Source organism: Pan troglodytes, chromosome 18 (assembly GCF_028858775.2).
Source record: "Pan troglodytes isolate AG18354 chromosome 18, NHGRI_mPanTro3-v2.0_pri, whole genome shotgun sequence".
Classification (NCBI taxonomy): domain Eukaryota; kingdom Metazoa; phylum Chordata; class Mammalia; order Primates; family Hominidae; genus Pan; species Pan troglodytes.
The window spans coordinates 15,084,103-15,108,336 of record NC_072416.2 but is presented as its reverse complement, the minus strand read 5'-3'; the positions used below and the strand labels follow the sequence as shown (position 1 = coordinate 15,108,336).

The 24,234-nt window shown below is 47.0% G+C and overlaps 1 protein-coding gene across 11 annotated transcripts in view; it reads right to left on the bottom strand.

Annotated features, from left to right (window-relative positions):
- Positions 1-24,234, bottom strand: part of SNX29 (sorting nexin 29) — a 592,115-nt gene that overhangs the window by 107,251 nt on the left and 460,630 nt on the right. For 2 of the 11 annotated variants that reach the window (XM_063796681.1, XM_063796680.1), the window contains exon 19: positions 16,571-18,285. The exons of the other annotated variants lie outside the window; for them this stretch is intronic. In XM_063796681.1, coding sequence (XP_063652751.1) covers positions 18,238-18,285 — 48 coding nt within the window. In that variant the 3' untranslated portion in view covers positions 16,571-18,237. Of the gene's footprint in view, positions 1-16,570; positions 18,286-24,234 lie in introns of those variants that run through there. 11 annotated transcript variants of the gene reach the window in all.

The following is a 24,234-nucleotide window of genomic DNA, read 5'->3' as shown; positions in this document are numbered from 1 at the left end:
GCCCCTGCCAGAAGACTAAGGAGGACACAACTTAAGCGTGAAACTATCCATGCTATGGTTCATGGCTGTTGGGCTGGGGCTCCAGGTAGATCATGGTGAGGCAGGAAGCTGGCCTTTTCAAGGGAGTGGTGGACACAAGCAAGGCATGAAGGCCCCATTCAAAGACGCTCTGAAGACAGGCCGCGACTCTGGAAGAGGGGTGCCACATCTGACGGCAGGTTCATCTGGTAGTAGCCACTAAAAGTTGTCCCCCTGCTGTCTCTCTCTCCCATGATCACTATGCTGCTGTATATACAGTTTTATTAAAAGTTCTAGCCTGATGTTATTATAAATGGGACTTTTCTAAATTTGTGTTTTCAGATGGTTCATTGTTAGTGTATACAAACACACCAGATTCTGTATGCTGACTTTATATCTGACAACTTTACTGAATTTACTTATTAGTTCTGGCAGTTGTGGGTTTTGTTTTGTTTTGTTTTGGTGGCATCTTTAAGGTTTTCTATATGACATGATATCATCTGCAAACAGAGATAATTTGACTTCTGCTTTTCCAATTTGGATGCCTTTTATTTCTTTTTCTTGTCTAATTGCTCTGAATGGGACTTCCAGTACTATATTGAACAGAAGCAGCAGGAGTAGACATCGTTGTTTTGTTCTTCATCCTAGAGCAAACGCTTTCAGCTTTTCACTGTTGAGTATGATGTTAGCTGTAGGCTTGTCACATACACTTTTCTTATGCTGAGGTACATCCTTCTATACCTCATTCGTTGGGGGGTTATCATGAAAGGATGTTGAATTTTGTCAAATAAAATACTTAGGAATAAACTTAACTAAGGAAGCGAAATATCTATATGCTTAACAGTATCAGACATTGATGAAATAAACTGAAAAAAAAAACACAAATAAATGGAAGATATCCCAAGTTTATGGACTAGAAGAAATAATATTGTTAAAATGTCCATACTACATAATGTAATCTCTATCAAAATTCCAATGACATTTCACATAAATACAAAAACAACCTTAAAACTCATATGGAAACACAAAAGACCTTGAATAGCCAAAGCAATATTGAGAAAGAACAAAGCTGGAGGTATCACAGTCCCTGATTTCAAACTATACTACAAAACGACAGTAATCGTTTGGTGCTGTCATTAAAAACAGACACATAGACCATGAGAACAGAACAAAGCCCAGAAATAAATCCACACATATATGGTCAACTAATCTGTGACACAGCCACCAAGAAAACACAACGGGGAAAAGACTGTCTCTTCAATAAATGGTGCTAGGCAAACTGAATATCTACCTTCAAAATAATGAAATTAGACCCTTGTCTTACACCATATAAAAATTATCATGAAATAGATTAAAGACTTAAGTGTAAGATCTGTAAAACTCCTAGAACAAGACGTAGGGAATGAGCTTGTAGACACTAGTCTTGGCAGTAATTTTTTTGAATATGTTACCAAAGCACAGGCAATATAAGCAAAAACAAAATAAGTTGGACTACATCAAACTGAAGAGCTTCTGTGCAGCAAAGGAAACAACAAAACGAAAAGAACCTACAAAGTAGAAGATATTTGCAATCCCCATATCTGATAAGGGGTTAACATCCAAAATATATACAGAAATCCCAAATAATCTGATTTTAAAATGGGCAAACGATGTAAATGGACATTTTTCCAAAGAAGACACACATAGCCTGCAAGCAGATGAAAAGGTGCTCACATCACCACTCATCAGAGAAGTGTAAATCGGAACCACAATGAGATACCACTGCACACCTGTTAGGATGGCCCTTCTCCAAAAGATAAGAGACAAGTGTTGGTGAGGGTATGGAGAAAAGGAAACTCTTGTACACTATTGGCAGGAATGTAAATCATGGAAAATAGTATGAAGGCGCCTCCAACAAATACAAATAGCACTACCATACAGAATCCAGCAATCCTACTTCTGGATATATATCTAAAGAAAGTAAGACAGGGTGTGATGGCTCAGGCCTATAATCCCAACTCTTTCGGAGGCTGAGGTGGGAGGATCCCTTGAGGCCAGGAGTTCAAGACCAACCTGGGCAACACAGTGAGACTGTCTCTACAAAAAAAGTTTAAAAATTAGCCAGGTGTGGTGGTACATGCCTGTAAGTCCCAGCTACTCAGGAGGCTAGGGTGGGAGGATCGCTTGAGCCCAGGAGGTGGAGGCTGCAGTGAGCTGTGATCGCATCACTGCACTCCAGCCTGGGTGTCAGAGCTGAGACCCTGTCTCAAATTAATTAACTGAAAAATAAAATGAAACTTTAAAATAAAAAAGGAAATTAAATTAGTACCCTCAAGAGCTATGTGGACCCGCATATTCACTGCAGTATTATTCACAAGATATGGAAACAAACTAGGTGTCTGTCAACAGATGAATGGATAAAGAAAATGTGGTGTGTCTATATATTTATATACACACACATAAACATGCCACATATGGAATATATGTGGTACACACACACACACACACACACACACACACACACACACGCCGTGTAATAATATTCAGCCATAAAAAAGAAGGGAATTCTGTCATTTGTGACAACATGGATAAACCTGGAGGGGATCGTATTACACCAAATAAGCCAGACACAGAAAGACAAATATTGCCTGACTTCACTTACAGGCGGATGTGAGTGAAGTTCTATGGATAAACTCACAGAAGCAGAGAACAGACAGGGGTTGCCAGGGGCTGGGGGGATGGATAGGGGAGATAGGTGATGTTGGTCAAAGGGTACGTCTTATAACTTTCTCTTAGAAGATAAGTTCTGCAGATCTGATGACAGCATGGGGACTCTGGCTAACAATACCATGGTACTGTTCACTCAAAATCTGATGAGAAAGCCGACTTTAAGTGTCATCTCACACACACACACACACACACACACACACACACTCACTTCGGGAGGTGGTGGATATGTGAATCTGATTGTAGCAGTCATTACACGATGTATATGTACATCAAACCATCATGTTGTATGCCTTGAATATATACAATTTTTATTTGTCAACATTTAAAAATTTAAAAACAATTTTTAATAATAGAGGTTGATATGATTTGGTTCTGTATCCCCACCCAAATCTCATCTTGAATTGTAGCTCCCATAATTCCCACGTGTTGTGGGAGGGGCCCGGTGGGAGATAATTGAATCACGGGGGCAGGTCTTTCTCATGCTGTTGTCTTGTTAGTGAATAAGTCTCATGAGATCTGATGTCTTTATAAGGCAGAGTTTCTCTGCACAAGCTTTCTTTGCCTGCCGCCATCCATGTAAGATGTGAGTTGCTCCTCCTTGCCTTCAACCATGATTGTGAGGCCTCCTTAGCCATGTGGAACTGTGAGTCCAATTAACGCTCTTTCTTTTGTAAACTGCCCAGTCTCGGGTATGTCTTTATCAGTAGCATGAAAACCGACTAATACAGAGGTGATTAGGCAATGAAAAACTTCTAGCCTCGCCTCAGTTGTGTTGTGTGGATATACGGCACAGGCCCAGCTGTCACATCTGGGTTTGAGTAGCAACACAGAGAAAGTGCCTCCGCCTCCACCCCAAGTCAGAGGGACAACGACCACTGGCGGGCAGCAGTGCCCAGGAGCCTGGCGTCCTAATAAGGGGCATCTTCAGCATGGGCAGCAGCAGCAGGGGCCACAGAGAAAATCACAAGGGGCGAGTCCCTGAGTCCACGTGAGGCGGCTCCTGGGAAACTCAGAAATAGCTGGAGTCACTGCTATGGGAGCTAATTTCCGGCAATCAAGCTGCTGGGGGCTCCAGCGATCATAGCAGGGGGATGTAAAAGGAAGTATGACTTCATCCTGCAGTCACATGTTGCAGTCTGGATATTTGAGTCATGCACATGATCCCCCCTTAGCCATGTGCATTGCTAAACAGGCTGCTCCATTTGCGGCACTGATATTCTGCATAGAGCTTTCTATTTCCCTGGGAAGGTAGAGCAGGCTTCTGCTTCTCTCTTCATAGATACAAACACCTGCCAAGTCTTCCTGAGATGGGGGGAGGCAGTGAGGAATAGAAGCTGGACCCTTGTTTATTCTGAAATCATGGAATTAAGACACTGCTTATGATATATTGATAAGTATGACTCCAGTCACGTGTGTGTGTGTGTATAATTAAATCCCCAGAAATAAGACTGGGATACAAATTAAAACATTAACAGTGGCTGCTATTTCTGAATGGTGATAGATTTTTATTTTGTTTATCTTCTTTCAAGATTTCCAAATTTCTTTCTTCTACTGAACAGACTTTGGTAACAGAAAAATTAAATGGTATTTTTCAAGTTAAGTGGGACTTCTGGTTGGCACTGTGAAGACAACACACCTCAAACCCTCCCTCTTCTCCCCAGATACAATTGGATGAAGACTAAACTGTAGAGGTACTTGAAAAGGCAAGTCACATCCCAAAATGAAAGGCACGTCTCTATCCTTCAGGAAAAAAGAGGCAATGTCCAAGAGTGAATGGCGGAAAGTGAAGCTGACCATGGAAGCAGGGTCCAGCCCAGGCTGCAGGGCCAGGACTGAGAGCTCGCTGGGGACTAGACCTATGGCAAGAGATCGAGCCCAGCACCCAAAGCGAAGCCACAGCTGAGGCCCAGGGTGTTCAGGGTGTTTGAGATATTGATCTCCACACTGGTCTGGATATTTTCTCATATATAAGAGTGTGTGTGTGTGTGTGTGTGTATACATATATATATATATATATTTTTTTTTTTTTTTTTTGAGACAGAGTCTCGCTCTGTCACCCAGGCTGGAGTGCAGTGGCGCAATCTCAGCTCACTGCAACCTCCGCCTCCCGTGTTCAAGTGATTCTCCTGCCTCAGCCTCCAGAGTAGCTGGGATTACAGGCACCTGCCACCATGCCTGGCTAATTTTGTATTTTTAGTAGAGACAGGGTTTCACCATGTTAGCCAGGCTGGTCTTGAACTTCTGACCTCAAGTGATCTGCTCGCCTCAGCCTCCCAAAGTGCTGGGATTACAGGTGTGAGCCATGGCACCTGGCCAGCCTGAATATTTTCTACCATAAAAAATTTAAAGGAAAACTCCTCTTGGAAGATGCGATGCTCAAATTGTTTTCCAACCACAAGCAGAATTGCTGTGACAGATGGGAGGTTGCTTTTCACCCTGCAGCCTCAGCACCAGAGCCTCTGAAAAAGCTTCTGATAGAGGAGACGAGTTTTAAGAACAGAATAAGTTTCCATTTGTCTTGGAGAGAAGGAGTGAAGGGCTGCGGTGAGAACTTGCTCTGACTGCAAAACTCCATGCAGGCAGGAAGCCAAACGTGCCTCTAGCCCTCGTCACAGTAATAGAAGCAGCAAAACCACCTCTGGAAATTCCTTCCAAGTCAGCCCAGCTGCACATTCACAGGTATCCAATCTCTTGAAGTTCACCCAAAGTTTATTGAGCAGCTACTAGGCACCAGACTTGTGGTGGCTCCAAGGAGAGATACTGAGCTGAGCCAATAGTTTGGAGCAGTGGTTATGGATACAATAAGACTAAGGCTGCCTGGGATAGAATCTTGATTTCATATTCTCATTAGTTGTATGACCTTCAGTAATTTGCTAAAGCTCTCCACACTTGCTTCAATTTCTTAATGTAAAATGTGAGCAATTATCGCATCTAACTTGTAGGACTGTGTTTGAAAATCAACTACTTTGCTTAACATTTAAATATTTAACAAAAGTCGGCTATTATTAGCAAAAGCAATGTGCCTGTTCTAAAGAAGTTCACACATTTGGCTGGGTACGGTGGCTCACGCCTGCAATACCAGCACTTTGGAAGGCTGAGGTCAGGCATTCGAGACCAGCCTGGCCAACATGGCGAAATTCTCTCTACTAAAAGTACAAAAATTAGCCGGGCATGGTGGCATGCACCCTGAGTAGTCCCAGCTACTCAGGAGGTTGAGGCTGGAGAATTGCTTGAACCCGGGAGGTAGAGGTTGCATTGAGCTGAGATCGCACCACTGCACTCCAGCCTAGGCAACAGAGCTAGACTCTGTCTCAAAAAAAAAAAAAAAAAAAAAAAAGAGAGTTCACACATTTGTGAGGCAGCCAGCCAGCCAAAAAGTTATAGTACAGTGGAATAAGTGTTATGTGGCATAGGGATGCACAGGAGGCCAGAAGGAGAGGTGACATGGAATGCAGTTTCCTGGAGGAGGTGATGGCTGAGCAAAGCCTTGAAGGATGAAGAGGAGCTGGCCAGGGGGAGGAGGAGGTAACAAGAGGGAAGAGCAAGCTAAAAATATAGAAGGAGTTTTCTACTTCGGTTACACTAAGACCTTTCCAAATAAAATGTTCTTGACAACAGGAAATCATTTGAACAAGCAAGGCACTCAACTCTGAAAATACTAAAGAAATCACTATGCCCAGCAGACAGTTTTAGGGTTTCCCCCTCTGAAGGAAAGTTTCAGCCGGACTAGGCCTGTTCGGCTGCGTCTGGCTGCGAGCCGTGGTTGGGTGATGAAGTCTCATTCAGCAAAACAGCTCTTGTGAGAAGGAATGGGCTGGGGAGGTCGTGATTCAGCCAGGACGGCCACTAGCATGTCACCTTCCGATGTCATCCTGAATGGCCCTCTCCCTCCTGCCACAGCTAACTATGCTTTACAGAATCAGGAGCTTCTCTGGCTGCATGGAAGCTGAGCCATGCTTCATCTCGCCATGCTTCTGTTCGGTATATTTCCAACCACACTGGGAGCCAGGCACTTCTCTTCTGGAGAGGAACTCTGTGAGCTAGGCCGATGGTGTCGCTGGTCCTTCTATCTTCTTAGTCACAGACTCTTTGATTACCAGGAAGAAAAGCCAGTTCACTATGGCTTTGGGGAAATGGGGTATTACTGGATGGGTACAAGGGTATCTCAAAAAAACCAAGAGCTGGAAAGACTGCTGGGCCTCCTGAGGGGCAGGACCAGTGACCAGAAAGCCACCCAAGTCCAAGGTTAGCTGCGAGGCCATGCTGCTCTGCTCCTCTGCACACCCAAGGGATCCTGCTGCCTCCCTGCAAGTTTGCTTTCTCCACCTCCCGAGCTCAGGGTCTAGACATGACACTCCCTCCACCCAGCCCCACGTGCATGCAGACTGACCCAGGCTCTGAGGCATAATCCCGCATGGTCCAGGAGGAAGCCTCCGTGTGAACAGTGGTTGTCTTTATCTGCCTGCCATCCACTTCCTCTTCTTCAGTTCTCCTTTAGGGACCCACTCTCCACCCAGCCTGTCTCTGGGCTCCCTATGGGTCCCGCTCCAGCTCTGACCCTAGAGTAGGCATGAGATCAAGGCTGGGAAAATCAAAGTCCTGCATGCACCACCGTGAGGGTGTTCCACCCCATCCAGGCCCATCAGGAGCCTGTATGACAGGGAGAGAGCTGAGGGGTTTCATAGCCACATTTCTTGGCCTGTGAGGATCTAAGCTCAGAGCTGCTGGTGAGCCCCACAGGAGAGGAACCTACTAGAGAACACACTACAGAGACGCAGAACCTAAGGGGGAAAAGGGGGGTAGGAGGATAGCGGGGGAGGGGAAGTGGAGAGGGGGAGGAGGGGGGAGTGAAATGGGAGGAGGAGGGGAGAGTGAAACGGTGGGAGGAGGGGGGAGTGGACCGGGGAGGAGGAGGTGGGGGAAGAAGACAGCAGGAGGGGGCGGAGGAGGAGGAAGGGAGAAAGGGAGGAGGAGGGACAATAGCTGAGACCCTAGATCAAGCTACAACAGAATGTTTTACTTATATAAGGCAAAAAATTGTTTTCTTTTAGCCAGTTCAAGGTAAGATTTTGCCACTTGTAGTGAAAAGACCTGAGACCAACAGAGAATCTGATTGGGCCAGTATCTGGGTAGTTTTCTCCTGTGTGAGTGCTCACTCTGGGCCAATGAGCTGTGGCCAGAGCCTGCCTCTGCGCATGTGTGCAGCGTGTGCAGGAAGAGAAGGGGAGTGGATTGTGACACACTCCAAAGGCTACCTCCTCCTTGGTGCTCACAGCACTGACCTTTCTGGGTTTAACTGGCCTTCTAACTCATCTACACAATTCAAAGCTCCTTCCTGTATCCTTCGCCGTGACTGGGAATTGTTGGCTGGGACAACCTTGCAGCCAACACCAAGAGTATAAATACTTCCTTTCTCCCTCTACAAACAGGACCAGTGATAGCTGTCTAACAACAAAATGTACATAATAAATACAAAACCCTCAAATAACTACTGATCTTTAATCAAAGAGCTGCAACTTCTCAGGCAGCCACAGAAGCGAGACCACTCAGTGTCTGGGTAGGGCTCGCGTTTGATGCTTCTTCCTCCTCTGCAACCAGGCAAGGTTTCCGTCTGGATTCTCCAGAAGACTTCTGCCTCCCTGTCCCAGTGTTATGGAGACCTGTCCCCCGCCGAAATGCATTTAAGAGGTTTTAAATAATGCCAAGCAGATGGTGGTCAGCTCGGGGCAGATACGCTACAAAATGCCAACTAAGGTCCCTCTGGGCTCACAGATGGAATGTGGCTGCCACTTCCCAATGGGCCTGAGGTTTCTCCACGTGCAGTGCAGAGCCCAAGGTGAAGCTGTTAAGGCTCTCCGTCTACAGATGCACAGTCTTTTTTGCACAGCTGCAAGACTGTGCTTATGGTCTTTAATCTTCCTCTTTGAAAAGCATCCAATTTAGGAATTTTTGCAGTAATCATTTCAGAGTAATGAAAAACAAACAGAACAATAGAACATTTCAGATGTGATAGGCACACTCTCTGCACCTCTCTCTAATGTATGTTTCAAGAGATGTATTAGTCATCACGAGGAACCCTCTTTTGTCTCCCCACGCAATCAAATTGCACCCGTATGCAGACCACAAACATCGTAATACAGTTAATTTACCCAATGTACTCATTTCTCTCTCATAACAATGCCCGTAAGATAGCATTCAATTTTGTTTTAAAATTTCCTCACATACAAGATGGGGCTGGGATGAACATTTTTCCATCTTGCAGGCTTGCAAAGCACCACGGTAGAGGCTAACGTGTGCCATTTTGCCTGGTCCAAGTCTTTTTATGATGGGTAAATGAGGTGTGAACAGGGCCTTACCCAAAGACCCAGAGTGAGTGGTGGAGACGTGATTTGAACCTTTGTCTTTTCCCCCACCTAATCTGTGTTCTTCCTCCAGACCACCCTGTCCTGAAGCAGTAGAGAAAGAGCTCAGGCTCTAGACAAGGCATTGAGGTATAGTGTGGGCCATTCTTGAGACCTGCCGTATCTCTGCAAAACACAGGCAGATGCCTCCCAATCACTAAGAGTGGGGAGGCCCCACTCCAGAGAACAGAGGTTAAAGTGCAGGCTGTGGGAACTGCTGCCTCGATTAACCCCCGACTCCACCACCTGCCAGCTGGACAACCCTGGCCAACCTACCTTACCTTTCTGAGCATCAGTTTTAGCATCTATAGAGCGGGGATAGTATTAGCACCCACCTAAGAGGGTTGTGACATAACACATGCATAAAGCATGACCGGTGTTTATTGTAGTGTTATTAGCAATTCTGGAAAGGGGTTGAACTCTCCTTAAATGCTACATGAACATACAATGTGACTTGACCTGCCCTGAATGTATTGCTACTTAGTAAGGAGAAGAAAAGGGTAAAGGGGTCTGGTCTGACATCACAGCTTACTGCCCACTAGAAGAGGGTGGCATTATGGCAAAGGAAGCCTCGAGTGTCACAATCAACTCTGTCAATGCAACTCAAACACTGCTTTGGTCCTGAGATGCAGTGTTCTCTCTGGAGGCCATCGGCAGACAAGATGCTAATGCCCCGGGCCTTCTGGGAGTTCAGAGGGTGCTCCTGAGCAGCTCCCATCAACCTAGGTACGTCTCTGTGAAGGCCAGCAGCTCAGAACCTTTCCACCTTTGGAAAAGCTCACAATCCCAATGCATCCTCTCCCTGAAAGGAGGCAATTTCACACATCCCCCCAGGCACACATGCACATACTCCACCAGATACATATACATACACATGCTACCGGGTGCACACACTATCAAGTACTCACACACGTATCCCTTCAGGCACACATGCACACACCCCATCAGATGCTCATCCATGCACACACTACCAGGTGCACACACTACCAAGTACTCACACACTGCCCCACCAGGTATACATCACTTTCGCCAGATGCACATACACACACGCACACACACATGTGCACACATGCCACCCAGTATACACCCTTACCCCACCCCAAAACTATCCTCTACCATCATTCTCTCTCTGCTTCTTCACAGCATTTGGCATAATGAGCAATTATCTTGCCTAGTTTTTTCCAGTATCGTGCTGTATTTATTGATGCCATAGGTTGACACTGTCTGTTAACAAGATGAATCATCTGAAATGGCAGGCAATCGCAGCTGCTGACCTCAATCTGTGGTACATATCAAGACTTTATTTATTGATGGCTTGCTGTCCTCTCTCCACTGAACGTAAGCTCTGCACATTTTAAGATTTTATTCTTTTAAATGACAAATACTAATTATACATATTCTTGGGAGTACATGACCAGAGTCTTATTCACTATGCCCTAGTACCCAGACCAGTGCCTGGAAATAATGGATATTCAATACTATGAATGAATGAATGAACGAACAAATGAACAGATGAATAAATGAACATCACCTGAACATTTACTTGCAATTGTACCTTTACAAGCCTTCATCTTTACTATGCAATGAATTCCTTGAGGGCAAGAACCAAGATGGAAACCCCTAGGAGCCCTCAGTTCCTGGAGATGCCCAATGGGTGCTAGATGGGTGGGTAGGTAGATGGACGGACAAATGGAAGGAAGAGAAGGAAACAAGAAGGCAAGCAGGAAAGAAGGAAGGAGGGAGGGCTTACCCTCCATACCGGGCCACCTACAACTCATCTATCCTTGCTTATAAGCATCTGGCACTAAGCAAAGGATGGATGCTTCTGACAGTCAAGACCAAGGTCTGCATATGCAAATCTCTGTGTGTGGCACTGGGACACCTCCTCCAGTCTTCTGCACAAATAAAGACTTTGCAAAGCCTACTGGATGAAGTTACCGACACTCATAGCAGCGAAAACTGGGAAGTCGGAAAAGTCTCACCTAAGACAGAGGAAGAAAAACGTAGGTCCCGGGATCCACAACTCAGGGAGGGAAGAGACAAGGAACACTGGCTAACGTGGGGAGAAAGAGGACTTCCTTGGCCAGGGCTCTGGGAGCCAGAGTGGCAGCAGGTGGCCACCGCCACCTAGAGGTCAGTTACAGCCACGGCGGGTGCTGGCCAAGCCGGTATGCAGGGCTTGCCTGGTGTGTGGCTGACCAGGAGTGCCGGAGGTTCTCAAAAAAAAAGTCCTTGATGGGGTAGACCCAGGGTCTGGAAGTCCCAGCCAAAAGGGCCACGAGGTGTGTGGGCTTTAGAAACCCCAGGCGTAGACCAAGCTCTAACTTGCCACCCAAATCAGACTCGGTGGGGTTCTGCCAAGGAGAAGGGCGTCTTGGAGCTGGCTAACAGACTCAGGTCTTCTAGAAGGAGGAGGAAACCTTTGTCAGGAGGGACAAAACCAGCTATCTTGCCTCCTACTCCTTTTCCACACCACAGCCAGAGCAATGGTTCCCAAGTGTAAATTAAAGTCCTCCAACGGGCCAGGCGTGATGGCTCATGCCTGTAATCTCAGCACTTTGGGAGGCCGAGGCGGGTGGTTCACTTGAGGTCAGGAGTTCGAGACCACTTTGGCCAAAATGGTGAAACCCCATCTCTGCTAAAAACACAAAATAATTAGCCAGGCATGGTGGTGCATGCCTATAGTCCCAGTTACTCGGGAGGCTGAGGCAGAAGCGCCTGAACCTGGGAGGCAGAGGTTGCAGTGAGCCGAGATCGCGCCACTGCACTCCAGCCTGGGTGACAGGGTGAGACTCCATCTCAAAAAATAAAAATAAAAAATAAAAATAAATAAATAAATTCATTCCTTCAATGATGCGCCACTGCACTCAAGCTCAAGTCTAAATTCCCAGACGTGGCTTGCAGGGCCCTGCCTGATCTGTTCTTCCTCACCTCTCTCTTCAGGTTATTTTCGATGTTTGCTCTTAAAATGAGCAGCAAGCCACATTCCCCAGCAGCACCTGTGGTCCATGGAAACTCATAACTAGCTGTTGACTATGTGAGCTGAACACCAAAGTCCCTAAATGCCATGTGCTATGTCACCTCTAGAGTTCTGGGCAGCAGTTCTCTCAGCCTCTACTCAAAGAGCTCTTTGCATCAGGTAGGAATCGCATTTGGTTCCAAAATAGCTGGGGTCTAATCACTTGGGGCTTCTTTTCTGATGGACAAGCAGTCTGCAGGGAGGCAGTCCAGGATTGGGATGGCTGCTCTCCTTAGTCATCAGGGACTGAGGCCGTCCATCTTTCTGCTCTGCGATCTTAGCTGCAGAGTTGCCATCCCCCAGGTTACCACATGGCCCAAGGCAGCTGCTAGAGTTCCAGCTATCATATCTCAATTCTAGGCAACAAGAAGCAGAAAGGCAAGGCATGTACCACGCAGATGAGGTATAAGCAGCCTTTCTGGGAAGCCACAACCAATACATCTACCTATATCTTACTGGCCAGATCTTAGTTACATGGCCATATGTAGCTGCAAGGGAAGCTGAGAAATTTACTATTTTCTATGTGGGCATAATGCCCAGGGCTCTGTTACTAAGAGATAAGGAAAACAACAACAACAACAAAAAAACCCATGGCTATTTTCAGCAAGCAACTAGCAGTGTCTGCCACACTCCTATACATCCAATTACCACATCTTGATGGAAGGCCAGGGGACAAAAAAAATTCCAAAGATACCTTCCCTGCAATCTAAATGCCTACAGTCTTATTGAGGACTCAAACAAATACAGCTGAAAAGATAAATGACAATATCAAGCAGAATTAAATGAACCACAAGTCCCACTGCAGTCTTTGAAGGGTAAGTTTTATGCAAAAAGCAAGAAAAGGAACAATTACTGAGGGCCAGCGAGGTGGCTCATGCCTGTAATCCCAGCAATTTGGGAGGCTGAGGCACAAGGACTGCTTGAGACCAGGAGTTCAAGACCAGCCTGGGCAACACAGTGAGACCCCATTTCTTTAAAAAAAAAAAAAAAAATTACTGAGCCCTTACTCCAGCTGGACTCCATGACAGCCACTTTCTTTGTTTTTACTTCTCTTCGTTTTCACAACAACCCTGCAAAGTAGGCATTAGGCATCTGCATTTTGTTTAAGAGGAAATAAATTGGGGTTATATGATGTGCCCAGGGTCACACCGCCAGTAAGGATTTCCAGCAAGGATGGCAAACCTGCCAAGTCTAGAGCTACCTGCCTACTCTAGTGTACAGTGGTGGTTGCCTGGGGAAGGTGGTGGTCATGTGGGGGATGATTCTGAGAATGCATCTGAGTTTGATGAGAAAGTCTGTGATTGATTAGTCACGTCTGCCATGGACAGGTGAATGGGGCCAGGTGGCATGAGAGCCATATATGTAACATTCCTGTTTCAGAGGCTTACAGCAGTTGGTTCGTCTGTGGAAATGCCACATTGGCACTCTGCTGTCTATACGCCTGGGAGAATGAAGGGTGGGAGGGGAGGCACATGCTGCCACCAAGTGAGACAGCCCCAGGTCTTACTGCTGGGGATCCTTTTTGCATCTAGGGCCCCGTGCCTTAAGAAAGTGGGTGCCTAGCAACTAGCCAAGATGAAGTCCACCTCCAAGCTCTAAATTATTCCTCTTACTAACAAACGGCCTCAGAAATAACAAAAGAAATGACAGCTGCAGTCAGAACAAGGAGTAATTTTATTTTAAAACCCAACTTGAACAGGATAGATAGGCCTGTGATCTCATGTCGGAGCAGAGGTGACAGTTCCTGTCCCACAGCACCATGCCTGCCAACACCTTCACCACCCGGCTCCTCTCCTCACACCCACGGGCCCATGTGACCTCACATTTGGAGGGGTCTGGCAGTCACAGATGCAAGCTACCTCTTCCCCACGCCAGTCCCCAGGGCTGGTGACCCTCCCTCACATCCACTGAAGAAGGAGAGAAAATGATTGGGGCAACTTCCAGACTCAGCTCAGATGCCCTCCCCATCCACAAAGCCATCCTTCACCCCCTCACCCCATCCTGCCTCCAGGCTGTATGAGGCACCTCTCCTCTGAGCTCCTCTGGTCTCTACGGAGCGGTGTACTCAGCGGTGGGCATCTGCCTCTGATCTCTGACTTTCTGCATTTAGCACAGTCCCTGGCACAGAGCACTTACCATTTGACGGCTACCCACTATTGAGAACACAGTCAGCTCCAGATACCCCACAGTTTTCTCTACCTGAGGTTTTCTCAGTCACAGCACTACTGACATTTGGGGCTCGATAAGTCTTCGTTGTATGGGAGCTGTCCTGTGCATTGTGAGACATTCCACTGCATCCCTGGCCTGCACCCATGAGATGCCAGTAGCAGCCACTCCAGTTGTGACAATAAAAAATGCTTTCAGGCATTGCCAAATGTCCCCGTAGGGACAAAACAAAACCACCCCTGGCCAAGAATCACTGAAGGGCATTATCTCAGAGTTGCCCAGGGCCACTCAGCTAGAACTTGCACTGAGCTCCCTACAGCTGTTCTACCTCATTTAAGCCTCGTGATAATCCCTCAGGGTGGGTCCAGCACCCTATCCCACAGATGACAGGTCTGAGCTTCGGTGGGGCTCAATAACTGTCCAAAGCTAAACAGCTGAGCATGGGCCCTTTCTAGAGCTGAATCCAGAAGAACCATATGGCTCAAGCTGCTTATCCAGGCCAAAGACATCACTCCCTTATTTTAAGAAAGAGAGAATTGGAGGTATCCGGTAAGGCCAGTTTGGTTAGAAACCATCTGTTTGTTTATTTATTTTTAGATGAAGTCTTGCTCTGTCACCCAGGCTAGAATGCAGTGGCGCGATCTGGGCTTACTGCAACTTCCGCCTTCCAGGTTCAAGCGATTCTGCTGCCTCAGCCTCTCAAGTAGCTGGGACCACAGGTGTGCGTCACCATGCCCGGCTAATTTTTTGTATTTTTAGTAGAGATGGGGATTTCACCCCATTAGCCAGGATGGTCTTGATCTCCTGACCTCATGATCCACCTGCCTCAGCCTCCCAAAGTGCTGGGATTACAGGCGTGAGCCACCGCACCCGGCCCCATCCGTTTCTTGAATGCAACCAGTGCATGGCAGCCTTTCCTATTTCTGTTAATGCTAAAAGGCTGCTGCATGGAATCTCTTTGGTTGGTAAATAGAACAGAGTAGGTCACAGGTCATCCCACACACTGGGCAGCCACCGGATCATTAAATGGTTGGGGACAAGAGGAGGCTCCTACTCGGCAATCAGCCTCTAATACTCCCAGCTCCATGGATTGCTTTCTCTCCCCTACCAAGAACACTGCCATCCAAGGAGATGAAATGTAAACTTGGTGGAGCTGGTGGGGAAGAAGCTAATTTTCTGTTACAGAGCATCTCCATTTCGCACAGAGCCCTGAAATTGTGTTTATGAACCTAATGTGTACTTTAGAGCAATGTGGTTGGCAGTAATGAGCTCATAACTCTCAGGAGTTTGGAGGCCAGCGAGTAGCAGATTGTTGAATCAATAAAAATAGCAGTAAGTACCTCTGCAGCTCTTCTGTTCAAGGACAAAAGTGGCTACTTTGGGGGCAGGAGACGTACTTTCTCCCTTGCTTGTAGAAGGTGCATATTCTGTGCAAAGCCATGGTCAGAAGCCTTGTTATTCCCTAGTACTGGGTCCCTGACTCAACTGCTTGGCGGAGCTCATCTCGGTTTGCTTACTGGGCAAGCAGGGGGATGGTGTATCAAGTCCAGGCACTTCTACCTCCTCATGTGTTCTGGGTTTTCTCCACTCCTGCCCTTGGTCCTTCATCAGCTGTACTTGCCAGGACCTCCAAATGGTCCCTGATCGACCCTAGGTTCCCCACTGCCACCACAATGATTGGCCTAAAGCTCCAATCATACCATGTCACTCCTCCACTTAAATTCTCTGGGTCAATGCCCAAGCTCTTCAGCAAGCAGACAAAGCCCATCTGACTAGCTCATCCTTTGGGCCACCTGGTTCATATTGCATCCTCTTTGGTAACCGTGGCCTGACCACTCTCCGGGAAGCCTCCGTCTTCCCTTCTCTCACACCGTGTGCGCTGGACAGAGCCTATGATTTGGGCCTCAGCCAGTCAGAGCACCTCATTCCCTTGGCCACAGCAAGCGGTTCAGGAATGGGCACATCATTGCCTATGATTGGGTGCAGCTTTTCCAATTAATGGGATAGAGAGCTGTACCCTTTTCTCACTGACTTGAAGTCAAGTTGATCCCATTTGCAGCTTCCACAGTTGACTCCTGCCCATGAGAAGAAAGGCTGTTTGAGAATGTGCCCAAACAAAAGCTAGAACAGCCTCACCACTCAAGAGCCCTCTCTTCCCTGCACCCTGCCCCTCTCAACACACAACTGAGTGTCTCCATATATCATGGGAATTGTATTAGTCTGTTCTCACTGCTAATAAGGACATACTGAGACTGGGTAATTTATAAAGAAAAACAGGTTTAATGGACTCACAGTTCTACATGGCTGGGGAGGCCTCACAATCATGGCGGAAGACAAAGGAAGAGCAAAGCCACCTCTTACATGGTGGCAGGCAAGAGAGAACAAGAATAAGCAAAAGGGGTTTTCCCTTATAAAACCATCAGGTCTCCTGAGAATTACTCACCATCATAACAACAGTATGGGGGAACCGCCCCCCATGATTCAATTATCTCCCACCGGGTCCCTCCCACAACACGTGGGGAATTATGGAAGCTACAATTCAAGATGAGATATGGGTGGGGACACAGCCAAATCTTATCAGAAACCATGTAAAAACATTGTCAAATGTACAGCTGTTGTCTGCCCCTGTCACCGCCATCTGTGACCAAAGACAGGGATTTCAGCAATGGGATTTAGGAAAGTTCACTGGAGTTGCAGGGAAGAGAAGGGATAGTGGTCAGCAGGAAACCCACAGGCTCTGAAGTGAGACAGGCCTGGATGCAACCTGCGTAACGTCAGACAAATAGCTTCTGAAGTGACTGTGACTTCTAAATGCAGAAAACAGAGCAGGGAGATGCACAGCTGGAGCGGGGGAGGTGCTGCATTTGAGCCCCTGATCAACCCGTGCCTGCAGCCAGGTTACCCCCAAGACTACTGACTTACAGAGAGTAACAAATTCCCTTTTTGTGTAAGCCAGTTTGGTTTGGGTTTTCTGTCACTTGTGAGTTAAGATGTCAAATACAAACATCATTACCTGCTTTGCACTGCATAATCCACCTAAACCAGCTCACTCCAAGCTCACACATATGCCATGATCCCTGTCCTTGCCATGCCTATTCTCAAGCCTGTTCCCTCTGCTTGTCCCCACCGTGCCTTCTTTGCCTGGCTAAGTTCTACTTATCTTGGAGGGCTTGCCTCCAGCATCTTCACCCTGCAACATCCTTCCCTGGTCTCTTCTCCTCTCCTCAATTCTACCCAACTTCTGTGTTCCTCCAATGCCCTAGACCAAGGTCTATCACTATTCCTCCTCCCTATCCCCTGCTGCTGTGCCTGCCTTCCCTATCCACCCCAACTAGACTGAGCACCACCTGAGGGTAAGGAGCTATGTCTCATCTCTCTATCCCCAGTTTTGGGCACCATATCCAGCAGAAATTAGGTTGCATAGTACATGTACGTTGAAACTAAACTGAGTCTTCTTCCTCAATGCAAACCTGCCCTGCAGCCAGCAACTCTTCCCCTAGCTTGGAGAGATAATCACTGGGAGTCAACCTGGTACCTATGGGTAGAGCCTAGTGAATGCAAAAACCAAAGCAAATCACTACCGTCCAAAAGGCAAAGAAAGATGCTTAGTTAGAAGAAAATGGGTAGAGCTGGATGCAAGGAGGTTTGATGCACCTGATCAGGACAGCTTGTTGTCTTGGAGAAAGACTGACAGACATGACTATGAGCCAGACACTTCAGGGAAAGTCTCAGTTCTGTCTCTGAGCACTGGGCAGCCACTCCCATAATTAGCAGGGTGGAATGCGATAAAGTCAGGCTTTTCCAGCCAACAATGAGGGCAAGAGGATTTTCTGGAAAAAAAAGAAGTCATCTGCTCTTTTCTCATCAACTTCTCAGAACCTTTAGTATGTCACCAGACGTTGGGCTGTACATAAGCAGGAGGTGTCACCATGAAAAATAACTGCAGTCAAACAGGATCACTGACTTGGTGGCCTAAAAAAAAAAAAAAGAGTTCCCAATTGCCTTGAACAATTTAATAATCTGCACTTTATGAAAAACATGTTCACCAGCAATTGAAGACATGGCAATATATCATGGGAATCAGGTAAAAATGCTGTCCAATACTCAGCTGGTGTCTGTCACCGTCACCACCATCCTTGACCAAAGACAGGGATCTGAGGAAGGGGATTCAGGGAAGTTCACTGGGGTTGCAAGGAGGACAGGGAAAGGTGGTCAGCTGGAAACTCACAGGCTTTGAAGTGAGACAGACCCGGACGCAAGTCTTGGTTTTGTCACTTACAAGCTACGTGTCCTTGGTCACCTTGCTTAACCCCTCTGAACTTCAATGCTCATCCATAAATGGGGAGATAATAATGTCATTCTTGCTGTTGCCCTGGTGGGGCCACTGCGAGACATAGGCCTCATACATCCGCAATCAGCACAATCCCGGGAACGCCACCATCGTCATCATTCCCAAGCCCCAATCCTAGGCCTTCCCGGAGCTAGATGTGAATGATCTCAGCTACCATCAGCTGATTTGGGGGAGGTTTTCATCCCACTGGATAAAAGCCCTTCCCTAGTGTCTTCCTGACAACGTGCCAGCAATGGAGACACTCAGATGTGTGTTGAGAGGGGCAGGGTACAGGGAAGAGAGGGCTCTCTGAGTGGTGGGGCTGTTCCCGCTTTTGTGGGACACATGAAGCACTCTCGCCAAGTGACGAACACAATCTCAGGAGACAGCTTTGAAAAATAACACACGAGCTGGCAATCTTATCTGTTAACCTGCATCTCAATTCCAGCCAAGGAATTTTCAAAAGGCATCCAATGAGTCCCCTCAGCCAACTGGTTTCCACCATTCGGGTCTCACAGCAAGGGAATATTGATTTTGCTGTAAGACCTAGGAGAACAGGCTGCTGGTTTACACTGTCTTCTTCCCATTTATGAAATCTCGGCTCTGTCCGGGTGGTTTCTCTGGACTTTTGTTACTACAGATTAAAAATGAGGTTTAGAAGGGTGAAAATTGATCCAGAAAGTACTGACTGAGAGTCTTTGGGGGTATCCAGGATTAGGCTGGACACCAGGATAGTTTTTAGTTTTGATTTTTAGAATTCCGCTAACAACAAAAATCCATCATGTATACTTTTGTCCATCTGCAGAAAAAGGTAAGACAGAAAGGTGCCCAAAGTTCATGCTAAGCCGATGGGACTTCTTCAATTGCCTGGATGCTTTCAGAATCAAAGTTTGTATTTAAGAAATGGTGCTGGTCTGTAGCATTTATTTTACTTTTTTTTTTTTTTTTTTTTTTTTTTTTGAGACAGAGTCTCCCTCTGTCGCCAGGCTGGAGTGCAGTGCCACCATCTCGGCTCACTGCAACCTCCACCTCCCAACTTCAAGTGATTCTGCTGCCTCAGCCTCCCAAGTAGCTGGGACTACAGATGCGTGCCACCACACCCTGCTAATTTTTTTTATATTATAGTAGAGACGGGGTCTCACCATGTTGGTCAGGCTGGTCTTGAACCCCTGACCTCAAATGATCCGCCCACCTTGACCTCCCAAAGTTCTGGGATTACCGTGTGAGTCACCACACCCGGCTCCTATTTTACATACTTCAATCCTGCCCTTAGAAAATAAAGAACATGAGGCAGCTCGTTGGGATCCAGTTAATAAAACAGGTTAATAACGGCCATTTCATATTGAGAGCTTAGTACATACTGGAGCCGATTCTAAGTGTTTCCTATAGGTTAAATCATTTAATCCTCATCCATGTTAAGTGTTGAGTATACCTAACAAGGCACAGAGGAAAGTCAACAGGAGCTCCACCGCCATGAAACTCTGCAAGGAATCCCCTCCACAGGGCCAACTCTTTCCAACTAAAACATCGATACTAGCTCCTATTCTGAGCAATGTTCTTGATAAGCTCCTCTGACTCCTCTCTATTCAGGGAGCACACGGTGGGTCCCTCTTGGAGTGCTAGATCAATCCTGAATTACCCACTCAATTAGAGGCAGTTACTACATTAAATATCCTGCCAGATGATAAAGAACAATTAATGACTCTGCTGAGCTTTTAAGATTCTAGGCAGAGACTCTGAAAGGAGTTTCCTTGTCTCAAAAACAAATGGGGCCAGGCACAGTGGCTCACGCCTGTAATCCCAGCACTTTGGGAGGCCAAGGTGGGTGGATCACTTGAGGTCAGGAGTTTGAGACCAGCCTGGCCAACATGGTGAAACCCCGTCTCTACTAAAAATACAAAAATTAGCCGGGCATGGTGGTGCACGACTCTAGTCCCAGCTACTCAGGAGGCAGAAGCTGAACAACTGCTTGAGCCCAAGAGGTGGAGGCTGCAGTGAGCCGAGATTGCACCGCTGCACGCCCAAGAGGTGGAGGCTGCAGTGAGCCGAGATTGCACCGCTGCACTCCAGGCTGGGCAACACAGCAAGGCCCTGTCTCAAAAAAAAAAAAAAAAAAAAAAAAAGAATGAGAAGCTACTGTTTCAACTGCACGTCCAGGAGCTGCATGGAAGCAGGTGTGCAGCGGGAAAGCGTGGACTCGGGAGCTCCACCTCTTGGGTTTGAATGCACTCCCTTTTCACACACATTTACTAGCTTAGTGTACTTGGGGAAGTGGCTTAGCCTCTCAGGTGTTCGATTTCCTCATCTGTAGAATGGGGGCAGCAGCAGGAGTTTCTTCCTAGGGTTGTCCCGAGGCTTCAATTGGTTAATATCTGTAAAGCACTCAATCCAGGGCCTGGCATACAGTAGACACCATGCTGAGTGTCAGCCATTTTTACTGGTGACACCTACTTGTGAGGTTGGAGAGGAAGCTGATGGGCTGCAGAAAGAGAAGTTCTGAACCCACTGTACACTGAGGCTAATTTTTTGTAAGTGAAAAAGCTTAGCTTAGGTGGACCTGGGAAGAACTCCATCTTGATTTACTATTTCATGTTTATTTCATTCTTTCATTCATTCAGCCAGCCAGTCATCTATCACTTCATAGGTATTGAGCACCTACTATGTGCCTGTGTTGTGAGCAAGGTGGGCACCTAGGATGAGAGAGCCCTACCCTCAGGGAGCCCCAGCCTCCTGGGGAGACGCACACAGGAGAGTTGCTCAGTGTACAGAATGAACAGCGTAGAATGGAGGACGGCTCAGCATACAGGAGCCCTGAAGCGGGGGCATCTCAATAAGGGCTCAGCAAACGTCTTCTGCAGCCAGCCAGATGATAAATGTTTTAGGTTTTGTGGATAATACGGGCTTTGTCCTAAAGACTCACCTTTGTCTTTGTTGTGTAACAGCAGCCACAGACATTATATAAATGAATGGACATGGGTGCATTACAATAAAACTTTATTTAAAAAAAAAAAACTGTCAGCCAGGCACAGTGGCTCACTTCTATAATCCCAGCACTTTGAGAGGCCGAGGTGGGTAGATCACTTCAGGTCAGGAGTTCAAGATCAGCCTGGCCAACATAGTGAAACCCCATCTCTACTAAAAATACCAAAATTAGCTGGGCGTGGTGGCAAATGTCTATAGTCCAGCTACTTGGGAGGCTGACGCAGGAGAACCCCTTGAACTCAGGAGGCAGGGATTGTAGTGAGCTGAGGTCGTGCCACTGCACTCCAGCCTGGATGACAGAGTGAGACTCTGTCTTAAAAAAAAAAAAAAAAAAACACTGTCGAGGGGACAATGTGGCCCACAAACCACAGTTTGCTCACCCCTGATCTAGAGGAAGGGGTTATGGAGATGTGATGAATATGACCTGTAAATGGGGTGGGGCCTACAAGGAAGAGACAGAGGGAAGGACCTGTAGCCTGGGGAGTGAGGCTTGCAGGCCATGGAGAAAAACGCTCTCCCTCGTTCAAAAAGTCCAGGAAAATGACTCAGGTACCTGTGCCAGAAACAGGCCACAAATGCTTACTCTGGTATGGAACAAGAATTCCCCCTAGACCCACCTGATCCAGCTCAGGCAAAGAAGAAAAGTCAACATCTACTATGTACCAGGATCTGGGGCCAGTACTTGAGTATCTGTGTCTATTCCTATGCTGCAGATGAGGCTGCAGGCTCAGGGAACCACCACAGGCTGGAAGCAGCCACCTGCATCTCCCTCAGCATCCAGTGCAATAAGGGATGCAGTGGGAAGAAACAGCAGCACAGCAGCAAATAGCTTTGACTGAGTGCTTACTACATGCTAGGTGCTATACTGAATGCTTACTACGTGCTCGGTGCTATACTGAGTGCTTACCACGTGCTAGGGGCTATACTGAGTGCTTACTACGTCCTAGGTGCTATATTGAGTGCTTATTACATGCTAGGTGCTATACTGAGTGCTTACTATGTGCTAGGTGCTATACTGAGTGCTTACTACGTGCTAGGTGCTATACTGAGTGCTTACCACGTGCTAGGGGCTATACTGAGTGCTTACTACGTCCTAGGTGCTATATTGAGTGCTTATTACATGCTAGGTGCTATACTGAGTGCTTACTACGTGCTAGGTGCTATACTGAGTGCTTACTATGTGCTAGGTGCTATACTGAGTGCTTACTATGTGCTAGGTCTTATACTGAGTGCTTACTACATGCTAGGTGCTATACTGAGTGCTTACTACGTGCTAGGTGCTATACTGAGTGTTTACTACATGCTAGGTGCTATATTGAGTGCTTATTACATGCTAGGTGCTATACTGAGTGCTTATTACATGCTAGGTGCTATGCAAGTTTCGAATGCTCACATTCCCCAGTGAAGAAGGTACTCACTCATCCCATACCCTTTTTGCAAGTGAAGAAACTGAGGCTCAGACAGACTAACTTACTAGACCAAAGTCACACATGACAGCCATCCGGCAGAGTTTGGACTGGCTTTAAAAGTCGTGCTTGGTCGGGTGCGGTGGCTCATGCCTGGAATTCCAGCACTTTGGGAGGCCAAGGCAGGTAGATTATCTGAGGTCGGGAGTTTGAGACCAGCCTGGTCAACATAGTGAAAACCTGTCTCTAATGAAAACACAAAAGTTAGCCAGTCATGGCGGTCCATGTCTGTAGTTCCAGCTAATTGGGAGGCTGAGGCAGGAGAATCGCTTGAAGGGGAGGCAGAGATTGTAGTGAACCAAGATAGCACCACTGCACTCCTGCCTGGGCGACAGAGCAAGACCCTATCTCAAAAAAAAAAAGCCATGCTCCTCTTAGAAAGATTTAGAGCTGATGTTTTGGGGTGCAGTCAGGATTGTGTGTTTTTCCAGAAGAAAAGGTAAAACATGTGGCTGGCATCCATTGTAGTTTGATTTATCAGAGTATCTGCGCAAAGACTCTCTCTGCTGCCTTGGCCAGGGGTTGGTAGAGTAGTCAGGGAGGAACAGCGTGGGCCCCTCTAGTAGCACACAGGTGACCTTGCTCTGATGTCTCAGTGCCGCAATGCCATGTCCCCAGCAGGATCTACTGAGCAGCTTCCATAGGAAGGAGCATGACAGAGAAAGCCCACGCAGGCCCTAGGCCCGGCAGGATTCAGGCAGATGCTCCATCTTCCTCTGACACACTGTTCCCTCCAGACGCACTCCTCTCAAACCAGGCTGGCCGCCTGGCCTGCTGGCTGTTTTCATACGGCCCACAGACTAAGAATGATTTTCACATTTTTAAATAGCCGGAAAAAAATCAAAAGAAAAGCAATATTCTTTAGCATGGGCAAAGTATATGAAATTCAAAGTTCAGTGTCAAACCAGAAAAAAAAGTTTTTTTTGAACACAGCCAGGTATGGTGGCTGACACCTAAAATCCCAGGACTTGTGAGGCCGAGATGGGAGGATGGCTTGAGCCCAGGAGTTGGAGACCAGCCTGGGCAACATAGTGAGACCTTGTCTCTGCAAATAATAAAGAAAAAATTAGCCAGGTGTGGTGTCAAGTGCCTATAGTCCCAGCTACTCGAGAGGTTGAGGTGGGAGGATCACTTGAGTCCAGG